At 38.8% G+C, this 12,072-nt stretch overlaps 1 protein-coding gene and 1 non-coding gene across 2 annotated transcripts; both read left to right on the top strand.

Moving 5' to 3' along the window:
* Window positions 1-1,491: 1,491 nt before the first annotated feature.
* Window positions 1,492-1,598, top strand: LOC135148571 (small nucleolar RNA R71). Its single transcript, XR_010286651.1, has one exon. It is a non-coding gene; the product is annotated as a small nucleolar RNA R71 (small nucleolar RNA).
* A 3,171-nt stretch (window positions 1,599-4,769) lies between these two features.
* LOC108197933 (uncharacterized) lies at window positions 4,770-5,999 on the top strand. The gene is made up of 3 exons (XM_017365670.1): window positions 4,770-5,016; window positions 5,076-5,743; window positions 5,835-5,999. The coding sequence occupies exons 1-3, from the start codon at window positions 4,770-4,772 to the stop codon at window positions 5,997-5,999; spliced, it is 1,080 nt and encodes a 359-aa protein (XP_017221159.1).
* The last annotated feature ends 6,073 nt before the right edge of the window (window positions 6,000-12,072 follow it).

The following is a 12,072-nucleotide window of genomic DNA, read 5'->3' as shown; positions in this document are numbered from 1 at the left end:
TCAATAATAGCCCCAGCTGTAGCTAAGAATGGTCTCCCAAGAATGATAGGAATATTTGCATCTTCCTCCATCTCCATGATAACAAAATCACATGGGATATAAAATTTTCCTACCTTGAGAGGAACATCTTCAAGTATACCAAGAGGGAATTTCACAGTCCTGTCTGCCAATTGTAGAGATATACGTGTGGGTTTCAGCTCACCCATCTGAAGTTTTTTGCAGATTGACAATGGCATAAGACTCACACTTGCCCCAAGATCACATAGAGCTCTTTTGATCTCAACATCACCAAGTTTCACAGGAATAGAGTAACTACCCGGATCAGCTAGCTTCTTCGGAAAAGTATTTTGCAAGATAGCACTACACTCTGCCGTCAATGAAATAGTAGAAGTTTCTTCAATCTTTCGCTTTCTTGACAAAATATCTTTGAGGAACTTTGCATAAGAAGGCATCTCAACTATGGCATCCATGAATGGAATGTTAATATGCAACTTCTGTAAAATGTCAAGAAACTTACCATACTTCTTCTCAAGCTTAGCTTTTGCCAACCTTTGAGGGAAAGGAACAGGTGGCACATATGGTGTAATAGGAACAACGACTGGTTCTTTCTTTTCTTCTTCCACTGCATCATTCTCTATCACTTTTTCAGATGTAATTTTCTCCCCATCTTCTTCAAGATTCACAACCCTTTTTCTCACCTTTGACTCTGGCTCTTGCAATTCTTTGCCGCTCCTCAAAGTTACCGCATTGATATGACCTCTTGGCGGTTGCTCAGTTTGGCCAGGAAGTTGACCCGAAGACTTTCCAAGTTGATTCACTTGTTGAGCTAATTGAGAGATTGCATTTTCCATCATCTTGTTGTGAGCTTTCATCTCATTGATACTTGCATCAATTCCATCATTTTTCTTTACCTGTGTTGAAATAAATCCTTCCAAGAGATTCTCCAAGTGGGATTTTTGTGGTTGAACTGGTGCATTGAAAGGTGCTCTTGGTTGAAAACCAGGTGGTTGAGATTGAGCTTGATTATTCTTGTATGAGAAATTTGGATGATCTTTCTAACCAGGATTGTACGTGTTGGAGTAAGGATTGTATTGTTGCCTCTGATTCTGATTGTAAAGGGCATTTGCTTGCTCCATAGCCATATCAGATGAATTATATTGACAAGCATATTGAGTGTGCCCCTGTGTACCACATATTTCACATAAAGCAACTGTAGATGAAGACCCAGACTTTAGCTCCTTGATCTCATTAGCCAATTCTTTCATAGAACTCGTCAACATGGTCAAAGCATCAACATCGTACTTACCACCCTTCTTGGGTTGATTTCGATCACTGTAAGGATAATTGTCATTAGACGCCATCTCGTCTAATAGAGTTCTTGCATCTTCGGTACTCTTTGCCATAACTGATCCGCCAGATGCGGCATCGATAAAGATTCGAAACTCTTGTGTCAACCCATTATAGAATGTTTGGATCAGCAACCAATCAGGAATTCCATGGTGAGGACATTGCCTTTGAAGGCGTTTGAATCTTTTCCAAGCATCATGTAGTGATTCATCATCTTCTTGACGAAAATTAGATATGTCATTCCTTAGCTTGGCAGTCTTCTTTTGCCTAAAGAATTTAAGTAGAAAGGCCTTTGCTAAAACATCCCAAGTAGTAAATTTGTTTGGCCCTTCATCTTTCAACCAATCCTTAGCTGCATCCCGAAGAGAAAATGGAAACAAACGCAGCTTGATAGCATCATCAGGGACATTGGTCAGCTTTATCATATCACACTTTTCAAGAAAACTCTCGAGATGATCAACTGGATTTTCAGAAGCCAAGCCCGCAAAAGAATCATTAGAGATGAATTGAATGAACTGAGGCTTGAGCTCGAAGTGAGTAGCTGTGACAGCTAGTCTGAGAATAGAGGACATGACGCCTGTGGTGTCTGGCATACCATACTCCCTCAAAGATTTCGCTGGTACTTCTTCGCCCATAGTTTCCTTGTTTTTGTTTCTCCTTTGTTCACCGGATTGCTTTCTTGCTGTAGCTTCAATTTCAGGATCAAGTGGAATCAAATTTTCTGTACCTGAACTTCGAGTGTGCATATATCAAGAAAACTAGAACAAAGGATCAGAAAACAAGAGATAATAGCCGAAGCAACACAACTAAAGACTTAGCTAAAAATATCAAAAATAGACTAATCTAACACCACTTTGTCCCCGGCAGCGGCGCCAAAAATTTGACAAGGCTGTCGTATACCTATCAAATAAAAATCCCAATAAATCCTCCTAACAATGTAGCAAGGTAAGTCGGAGTCGATCCCACAGAGACAAATGTGTCAAACACTAGTTATTTCTGACCAATTTCAACTAAGCAAAGAACACAATAATATTTTAGAGATGATTATACTAATTATACGAAATCAAATATGGATTTTATCAATTAATTAAAACATCCAGAATTAAGTATCCCCACTAGCATGAATCAATGCAATTACGATTCCCTACCCCAATCAATCAAATATATTACTCAAGAGGAAAGATGCGCCCTATAAAATACCATTAACCTCTTCCGAGTATTAATGGCTTCTCTAAAAATACAATCAAGCCTATTTCCATGGTATCATGCAATTTAGAGACATTAAACACAGCATCCTGGCTTCCTAACAATCCATTCTACCTATTTCCATGGAGAATTTCATGTCCTTATTGGATAAATCACAACCATCTAAATCCAACTTCCGATGGTAAATAGATATCGGTTCAAACAAATCACATAATCATGCCTGACATGTAATTGTAAATCAGCACAACTCAATAAGCGAGAGCAATTAAACAATCAATTTGGGGTTGGGGGAATCATGCATCTATCATAGCTAGGGTTCAACTTAACCCCGGATTATAGATCTACTCACTCATAATTAAACTAACAAAACACAAGATGTAATAAAAATGCATAATTAAACTATTATTGAGAATAGAGAAACAACCTTCAATCTTCAAATCTTGAACAAGAAGAAAAGTAAAAGTCTCTTCTCTTCTCTCCCTATCTCTATGTATATATCTCTAATAAAAACTAATTGATGTCCTAGAATAAAAGTATTTTAATGCTTTTATCAAATTACAAGGCAATCTCCGAAACCGAATAGGAGTCTGTAATTAAAATTCGCAGGTCTGCTTTCTCCACAGTTTCTGGGCTTTTCCAGTTGGGTTTTGGATATTGGACCATCTTTGAATCAAAGAAAATTCTCTAAGCTTCGCGTGGGCTGTAAGATCGTCAAAATCTGATGTACGGAACTCCAGATATGGCCCAAACAGCGAAATAATACGTGTAGCCCAATAAATCTGAATTTCCATCCAAATTTGAGTCCAATTAAGCTTTATTTCTTCAAATCCTTCCAACTTTAGAAATTCCTTGCACTCTACAATAAAACATTAAAATCTATTAAATAAATATCCAAATCAATGCAAAATACAATTAAATATGAGAATAAAATCATCTAGAATATATATAAAATATACTCTATCATTGATTTAGTTTGTATAAAAAATATAGATATAATTGTATAAATATAGATAAAATCAAAAGAAAAATATGTTGATTTCTTGTACCCATGCACGAAACTCATCTCTTTGTTTGGATACGAAAAAGCTATATCTTGTAAACCTATATCTTGCTGAGTTTCTAGGATATAAATTTCATACTATCTTTTTCTTAACCAAACAGAAAATATGAGTTTGGAACGATAAAAATCCACACCTAGACTTCAAACCAAATGAGCCCTAAACAGTAAACACCATAAGTCGCAGCTCGGTTTTCTTTACACTAACGTTGTAGTCGCAACTTGAGAACAACTGGTGCGATTTATAGGGTTAATTGGCTAATTCATTACTGAACTCGTTCTTAGCTTGCAGTTGGATAATCAAACTCAAAAAACTTGCAATTGGGTTATTATACCAATAATCATTTTCAATTAAATCATTAAACAAAAATTAACTTGCATATCTGTTAACCGGTGTTGACTTTTAACGATACTCGGTTAAATACTGCCACGTAATATGACACGCATTTATTTTTTAATCAAAATTAAATTAAAAAACAACCCAAAAATTCTTGGCCCATTTCATAATATTGCAACCCGATAGAACAAATCAAACTCAACTTCACGATTATTCACAGACTTATCAATATACATACAATCAGTAAACCCAGATGAAGAAACCACCGGAGATTAAAGTTCAAAATCCACCTTCTTGCAGTGTTAATGAAGACTCAATGTAAGTCTTTAATGTTAATTTATTAGTTTACCTTTAGGGTTTATAATTTTAAGACCTTGATCGAGTAACTTGATTTGTGCAGGCAATAATTATATAAAGTTATAGTATATTATGGAAGACAATTTCAACAAGTTCCTGTCGTCAAGTACACCTCCAATACGTGGAAAATCTATCATAATATTGACCTCGAAACGATCAGTGTCCAAGAATTAAAGGTATGTGTAGGAGACATATTAAAGGAATTTGACTCTTTGTACTACAATAGTCAATCTGGCATTACATTGTTGACTAAAGAAACAAAGCCTGAAGTGGTGGAATTAAGCAAATTCTGTGATAATACTGCAACTTTCTATGTATATCATCAAACACCAGTTAAATGGGATGATGAAATTGATGATAATGACATTGATAATATATTAGATGGTGATAATTTCAGTTGCAGTGATGAAGAGTTTAATGAAATTTGTAAAAAAATCAAGGAAGATAGACAAAGCATGGACAAACATGAGAGAGAAGCTATGCAACACTCTCAGTTCTGACCTTAGTGGTTCTTTTGATGGGCTAAGTAGTGAAGAGGAAAGTGATGAAGAAGTGTGTTATGCAACACTTTCTGAGCAAAAAAAAGGTAAAAGAGTGGGAGAGATTTTTAATGCAAATATAGCTCCTAAAAATATTAAGTGGAAGGTTGGACTTGGTTTTGCCAGCAAAATTGAATTTAAGGATGCTGTTAGGTCAAGTTCTATGGCAACAGGTAGGTCCTACCTGTTTTTAGTTGATGATTAAAAAGAATGCAAGTGGGGTGTGTTAAAGGCTGTCCCTTTAAGATGTGGGCCTCCTATATTGAACCTACAAAATGTTGGCAAATAAAGACTCTATTAAATGACCACAATTGTGTTTGGAACTACAACAACAAGCTAGTGACTGTGAAGTGGCTTGCTAACAAATATGGGGATAAAATTAGAAAAAATCCCAACTGGAAGTTAGGAGAAATGCAAGAAGAGTTCAAAAAAGTTTTAAAAGTTGATGTTGGTCAATGGAAATGTTGTAGAGTGAGGCAAAAGGCTTTGAGGGGGGTTGAAGATAAGATGAGGGAGCATTATGCTAATGTTAGGAAATTTGGTGTAGAAATTCTAAGAAGCAATCCGAACAATACAGTCAAAATTAGAACTACTAGACTGCAAGAAGGGGATGAACCAAGATTCCAGAGGATGTATATATGCTATGAAGCTTCAAAAAAGTCTTGGAAGGTTGGCTGCAGACCAGTACTTGGCCTTGATGGTTGTTTATTAAAAACAGTTTGCGGAGGACAGCTTCTTTCAGCTATAGGAATAGATGGTGATAATAGTATAATGCATGTTGCTATGGCTGTTGTGGAATCTGAAAATTATGAAAGCTGGAAATGGTTTTTGGAATTGTTGATTGCAGATCTTGATTTAGGAGAAGGAACAAACAAAACTATAATCTCAGATCAACAAAAGGTAATGCTTGTTGCTTTCTTTAATGGATGTTCTTGTTATTGTTCTTGACTTAAATATTGTTCCTAAACTGAATTTTTATTGTTCTTACAAGGGGCTGGATAAGGCCATTAGGGAGCTGTTGCCTTTTGTGGAACATAGATTTTGTACACGGCATTTGGAAGCAAATTTAACAAAAGTCTACACCTCACAAGCTGTTAGGAATGCATCTGGAATGCAAGTACCGCAACACATCCACAAGCTTTCAACAGTGCAATGAAAGACTTACAAAGACATTGCAAGGGAGCATTTGAGAAGATAAATCAGTTGGATCCAAGTGGGTGGTCAAAGGCATTTTTCGAGACACATTCCATGACAGACAACACTGATAATAATATGAGCGAATGTTTTAACAGTTGGATACTCAGAACAAGGTACATGCCTCTTATCGACATGTTGACTGAAATTCACGATAAGATTATGAGTAGAAGTTGTTTTGTTAGTCTCAAGAATAGGACATGCTCATGCAGGATATGGGATTTAAGAGGCATACCATGTTCTCATGTCGTTACGGCTATTCAACAATCAAGACAAAATCCTGTTGATTTTGTAGCCAAATGGTTTACAAAAGAAACCTACATGAAAACCTATTTTAACTGTTTAGAAATAATAAAGGGGGAGGAATTCTGGGAGGAAGTTGAAGGTGATACTGTATCCACCACTGATTGTGAAAAAGCTTAGAGGTCGGCCAAAAAAGTTAAGAAGACGAGAAGGGTGGGAGGGGAGTGTGAGCTCTGGAAAATATCAAAGAATGAGTTACAAGGGAAGAAAAATGCATTGTGGCTATTGTGGGAAAGAAAATCACAGAATAAATAAATGTCCTACAAAACCTGAAGGTTATGTAGCTCCAAAACGTGGAAAAATAAGAGGCAGACCTAAGAAAGCACAAAATGGACCAGAGGTTGAATAAGAGGTAGGAAATGAAGTTGAACAAGGAGGAAAGAATTGAAAAGGAATTGCAGAATATGGAAGCTGATACTGGAGAAGCTGAATTAATGGATGAGTTATTGAATCTGATTGATGAAGAACCAATTCCCAGACTGGATAATGATGTTGAAATTGAAACTGTTCTGCCCTCTACAAATTTTAGAATGAAATTTGTATGTTTTATCCCTTATCAGTAATTTAATAATTGTTAGTTTTGTTTATATTTAAGTAATTTGTTTTGTTTTCATTTTTCAGATGCCTGCACCTGGAGTAAAAAATATTGAAGCCCATGTGCTCTCTGGTAGCACCCTGCCTGCATCAACACCTCCCAATGCTTAGAAAAATGAAAAGCAAATATTAACCTCAAGTCAGATGTCCAAGTCACAGAGTTCAATGACAAGAATTGCTACTGGAACTGTGTCAAAACATGTGAAGAAGTTTATGGTTATACAATCTGTGCACAAAACCAATATATGTGTTTGTGTGTGCGAAACAGAAGAAGAATGAAGGAGACAGATTAAATAGAAGGATATGAAGAAGATCCGAGTCCAGTGCGAAACTGTCTCCTTCATTCTTCTTCTGTTTCGCACACACAAACACATATATTGGTTTTGTGCACAGATTGCATAACAATCTTAAAGCGTATCCTACATCTGTTCTACATCTGTGATTGACTTGGTTTGTTTGTGTGTTGGAAAACAGACTTAATGAATAATATTAATGGAGCAATCCCCATGAGCGGTACGACTGTTGATCCCAACGCACTGGTTAATCCAGATGGGGATCAGACACAACAGTTGCAGGCTAACCCCAACGCACTGGTTAATCCAGATGGGGGTGTGCCACCTGTTTCTGGGCCTACGCCTGCGGGCTAAGGTTCCGGGCCTACGCTTGCGGGCTACGGTTCTGGGCCTACGCCTCTAGGCTATGGTTCGGCGGGACATATGACCTTTGGTCCGTTCAGTGTTCCACTTACACAGAGTCCGGCAGGACATGTTCCTCCGCCGGTTGTGACTGCTGTGCATACAGCGCCTGTTGCGCCAGTTGCGCCGGCTATGCCTCACGTGCCTACTGCTCACGCTGAAAGGCCAGAAAAGTTCAACGGAACGAACTTCAAACAGTGACAGCAGAAGATGTTGTTCTACCTGACCACACTGAATTTGTCTCGCTATCTAAGAGAAGAGACACCTATGCTCACTGTTGAGAGCGATACGCAGGCGGTGTTTGCTGTTGATGCATGGAAGCACTCCGACTATATTTGTCGGAACTATGTGCTTAATGGTTTGACTAGCCCGCTGTATGATGTGTACAGTTCGAAGGTAACATCTAAGGACTTATGGAAATCACTTGACCGTAAGCATAAAACCGAAGATGCTGGTGCCAAGAAGTGGATAGTTGGACGCTTTCTTGACTACAAGATGGTGGATTCCAAGACTGTTGACAGTCAGGTGCAAGAATTGCAACTGATTATTCATGAGATGCATGCCGAGCGGATGGGTCTCACGGAATCTTTCCAAGTTGCTACTGTGATAGAAAAGTTGCCTCTTGGATGGAAAGATTTTCAGAACTACCTTAAGCATAAGCGTAAGGAGATGACTATGGAGCATCTGATTGTTAGACTTCGCATTGAAGAAAATAACAGGGGATCCGGAAAGAAGCCTATTGCTGGTGAAAAGGCAAATATGGTGGAGCATGCACAAAGCTCTAAGTCCAAGAAGACCAGTTCCGGGAAGGGGGCTAAACTGGCACCCAAAGGAGGAGTTTCGAAGCCTTCGAAGTTCCAAGGGAAGTGCTTCAACTGTGATAAAGTTGGTCATAGGTCTGCTGACTGCAGGAAACCTAAGAAGACAAACAAGAAGAAAGAAGCAAACATGGTTGATGATATCTCCAAGGAGATAGGTGATATAGACCTCTGTGCTATGGTCTCTGAGGTGAACCTGGTTGGATCTAATCCGCGAGAATGGTGGATTGATACAGGAGCATCTAGGCATATTTGCTCCAACAAGGCGATTTTCTCTAGCCTTATAGCTTCTGATGCTGGTGAGAAGCTCTACATGGGAAACTCTGCGACTTCTACCATGAAGGGGAAGGCACATTGATTTTGAAGATGACCTCTGGGAAGAATCTGACTTTGAAGAATGTACTTTATGTGCCTGATATTCGCAAGAACCTTGTGTCCGGTTCTTTGTTGAGTAAACATGGCTTTCGCATTGTAATAGAGTCAGATAAAGTTGTTTTGTCTAAGAGTGGTATATTTGTAGGCAAGGGATATGCAAGTGATGGGCTGTTTAAGCTCAATGTAATGTCCGTTAAGGAAAACAATGAAATGAAGAATTCTTCTGCTTACTTGCTTGAGTCTCCTAATTTATGGCATGCTAGATTAGGACATGTGAATTATGACACTTTACGAAGATTAAGTGCAAAGGGGGAAATAAGTATTTTATTACATTCATAGATGATTGTACAAAATACTGTTATGTATATTTGCTGAAAAGCAAAGATGAAGCTATAGATAAATTTAAAATCTATAAGGAAGAAGTCGAGAGACAACAGACTGAGACAATCAAAAGGATTCGTAGCGATCGTGGAGGTGAATATGTTGAACCGTTTGGGGAATTATGTTCACAACATGGTATAATCCATGAGGTCACTGCATCATACTCCCCTCAGTCAAATGGAGTGGCTGAGAGGAAGAATCACACTCTCAAGGAGATGATGAATGCGATGTTGCTAAGCTCTGGACTTCCGCAATCGATGTGGGGGGAAGCCATCTTAAGCGCAAATAATATTTTAAATATTACCATGCGCAAGAATAAGGATGTGAGTCCTTATGAAATGTGGGAGAAAAAGAAATCGAGTTACAAACACCTGAAAGTGTGGGGGTGCCTTGCTAAGGTACTGATCCATACACCTAAGAAGGTGAAGATTGGTCCAAAAACCGTGGATTGTATCTTCATCGGATACCCTCCACGTAGTACAGCATATCGGTTTCTTGTATATGATTCTAAGATTCCTGAGATCCAAAAGAATACGATAATGGAATCAAGGAATGCCTCATTCTTTGAGATTACGTTTCCTTGTAATCCAAGAAACGAGCACCCTATGACGTCTAAACGAACTCATGAATCTGTAGATGATGAAAATGAGAATGATGAAAGTGAAGACGAAAATGTGGGGGTTGTGAGGAGGAGCAAAAGACAACGAACGAGAAATCCTTTGGGTCTGACTTCATGACCTATTTGCTCGAAGATGGTGATCCGAAAACCTATAAGGAAGCGGTCACCTCACCTGATGGACCTATGTGGAAAGAGGCCATCAAAAGCGAAAATGGTTCTGTCCTACAGAATCACACTTGGGAATTAGTGGACTTGCCACCTGGTTGTAAAACACTAGGCAGCAAATGGGTTTTCAAAAAGAAATTGAAACCTGACGGAACCATTGATAAGTATAAGGCCAGACTTGTAATCAAAGGATACAAGCAGCAGAAAGGCCTTGATTATTTTGATACGTATTCTCTAGTAACGAGAATCACGTCCATAAGGATGATGTTTGCAATCGCTGTTATGCGAAACTTAACAGTACATCAGATGGATGTGAAAACAGCTTTTCTAAATGGAGATATAGATGAGGAAATCTATATGGAACAACCTGAAGGGTTTGTTGTCCCTGGGAAAGGAAGGAAAGTATGTAAATTGGTGAAATCACTATATGGCTTGAAGCAAGCGCCTATGAAATGGCATGAGAAATTTGATGAGGTCGTGTTAGCACACAACTTCAAGATCAATGAATGTGATAGTTATGCCTATTACAAGGATGACGAGAACAGTTATGTCATGATGACCTTGTATGTGGATGATCTACTTATTGCCGGAAGCAATGATAAAGTGATAAAATCTACAAAAGACATGTTAAAATCAAGATTTGGCATGAAAGACATGGGACTGGCAAATGTAATTCTAGGAATTCAAATTTCTTAAACATCAGAGGGTCTCGCACTAAGTCAACCTCATTACGTTGACAAGATCCTTGAGAGGTTTCTTAAGGATGATACTGAGAAAGCTAGAACACCTGTGGATATGACTTTACATCTATCCAAGAATAAAGGTGTGGGGGTTTCTCAGTTGGAATACTCTAGGATAATTGGAAGTCTGATGTACCTAACGAGTTGTACAAGACCAGACATTGCGTACTTAATTAGCAAGTTGAGTAGGTTCACGAGTAATCCTGGAGATGATCACTGGAAAGCGATCATAAGGGTACTAAGGTACCTAAGGGGAACTCGAGACTATGGACTGCACTATGGCAGATACCCAGCAGTATTAGAAGGATATACTGACGCAAACTGGATATCTAGCAAGAAGGCACTAAAGTCTACGAGTGGCTACGTGTTTACACTAGCTGGAGCAGCAATATCATGGAAATCCTCCAAACAAACGGTAATAACTCATTCCACAATGGAAGCTGAGTTTGTGGCTCTAGATAAATGCGCTGAAGAGGCTGAATATCTACGCCAATTTCTGGAGGATATTCCAAGATGGCCGAGGCATGTGACTGCAATAGGGATACACTGTGATAGTCAATCCGCTATTGGCAGAGCACAGAGCACAATGTATAATGGGAAGTCCCGTCATATACGACGACGACATAGTTCCATTAGACAATTAATCTCAACCGGGATTATCACTATTGACTATATACCGTCAAAGGATAATATTGCGGATCCGCTAACCAAAGGGGTTACCAAAAGAAGTGGTTGAGAGATCATCGAGAAGAATGGGTCTTAAGCCTATCGCTTAACGGCATCATGGTGGACACCCAACCATTGCTGACTGGAGATCCCAAGAACTTGGTTCAATGGGACAACTAAATCATGATGACCAAATCACTGTGGGGGTAACCCCTGGCCTGTTCCTATGATGAAGAAACAGTGAGACCTATAAGGTACGAGGTTAAGCCTTGAGCTTTTAATGATCTTTGGTGAATACATGGAGTGGTACACGCATGGAATTCAGTTGAGTAAACGCAGGTTACTCTATAAGATAAAGATCACCTAGGTAGGAGAGAAGTGGGGCCGCTTCAAAGGAGAATTGCGAGGCACAATTCTGTAGAAACTCCCGCAGAACCAGGACGATGTTCCATGGCCAAAATGGACATACTCATGAGAGCTGAACGAGTCAGAAAGGGTATAGTGATAAGTATATCATCGTTTACACAAACGGTCGAACAGTTCAAGGACAAGCACGTCTACTGTCTACCAGTAAAGTCGGTATACTTACTCAAATGAAGGATCAAAGAGCATTCTCTAACTGTCGTATGCTATATCTGATCGAAGAAAACTATCACCAAGTCAAATCTTGTGTCTGTCT

This window comes from Daucus carota, chromosome 8 (assembly GCF_001625215.2).
Source record: "Daucus carota subsp. sativus chromosome 8, DH1 v3.0, whole genome shotgun sequence".
Classification (NCBI taxonomy): domain Eukaryota; kingdom Viridiplantae; phylum Streptophyta; class Magnoliopsida; order Apiales; family Apiaceae; genus Daucus; species Daucus carota.
This window is presented reverse-complemented; position numbering and strand designations above follow the sequence as displayed.

Coding starts and splice junctions, on each gene's coding strand:
- LOC108197933 (XM_017365670.1), top strand. CDS start 4,770: ATGAGAGAGAAGCTATGCAACACTCTCAGTTCTGACCTTAGTGGTTCT. Junction 5,017..5,075: donor GTCAAGTTCTATGGCAACAG/GTAGGTCCTACC, acceptor GGTGTGTTAAAG/GCTGTCCCTTTAAGATGTGG. Junction 5,744..5,834: donor TAATCTCAGATCAACAAAAG/GTAATGCTTGTT, acceptor TGTTCTTACAAG/GGGCTGGATAAGGCCATTAG.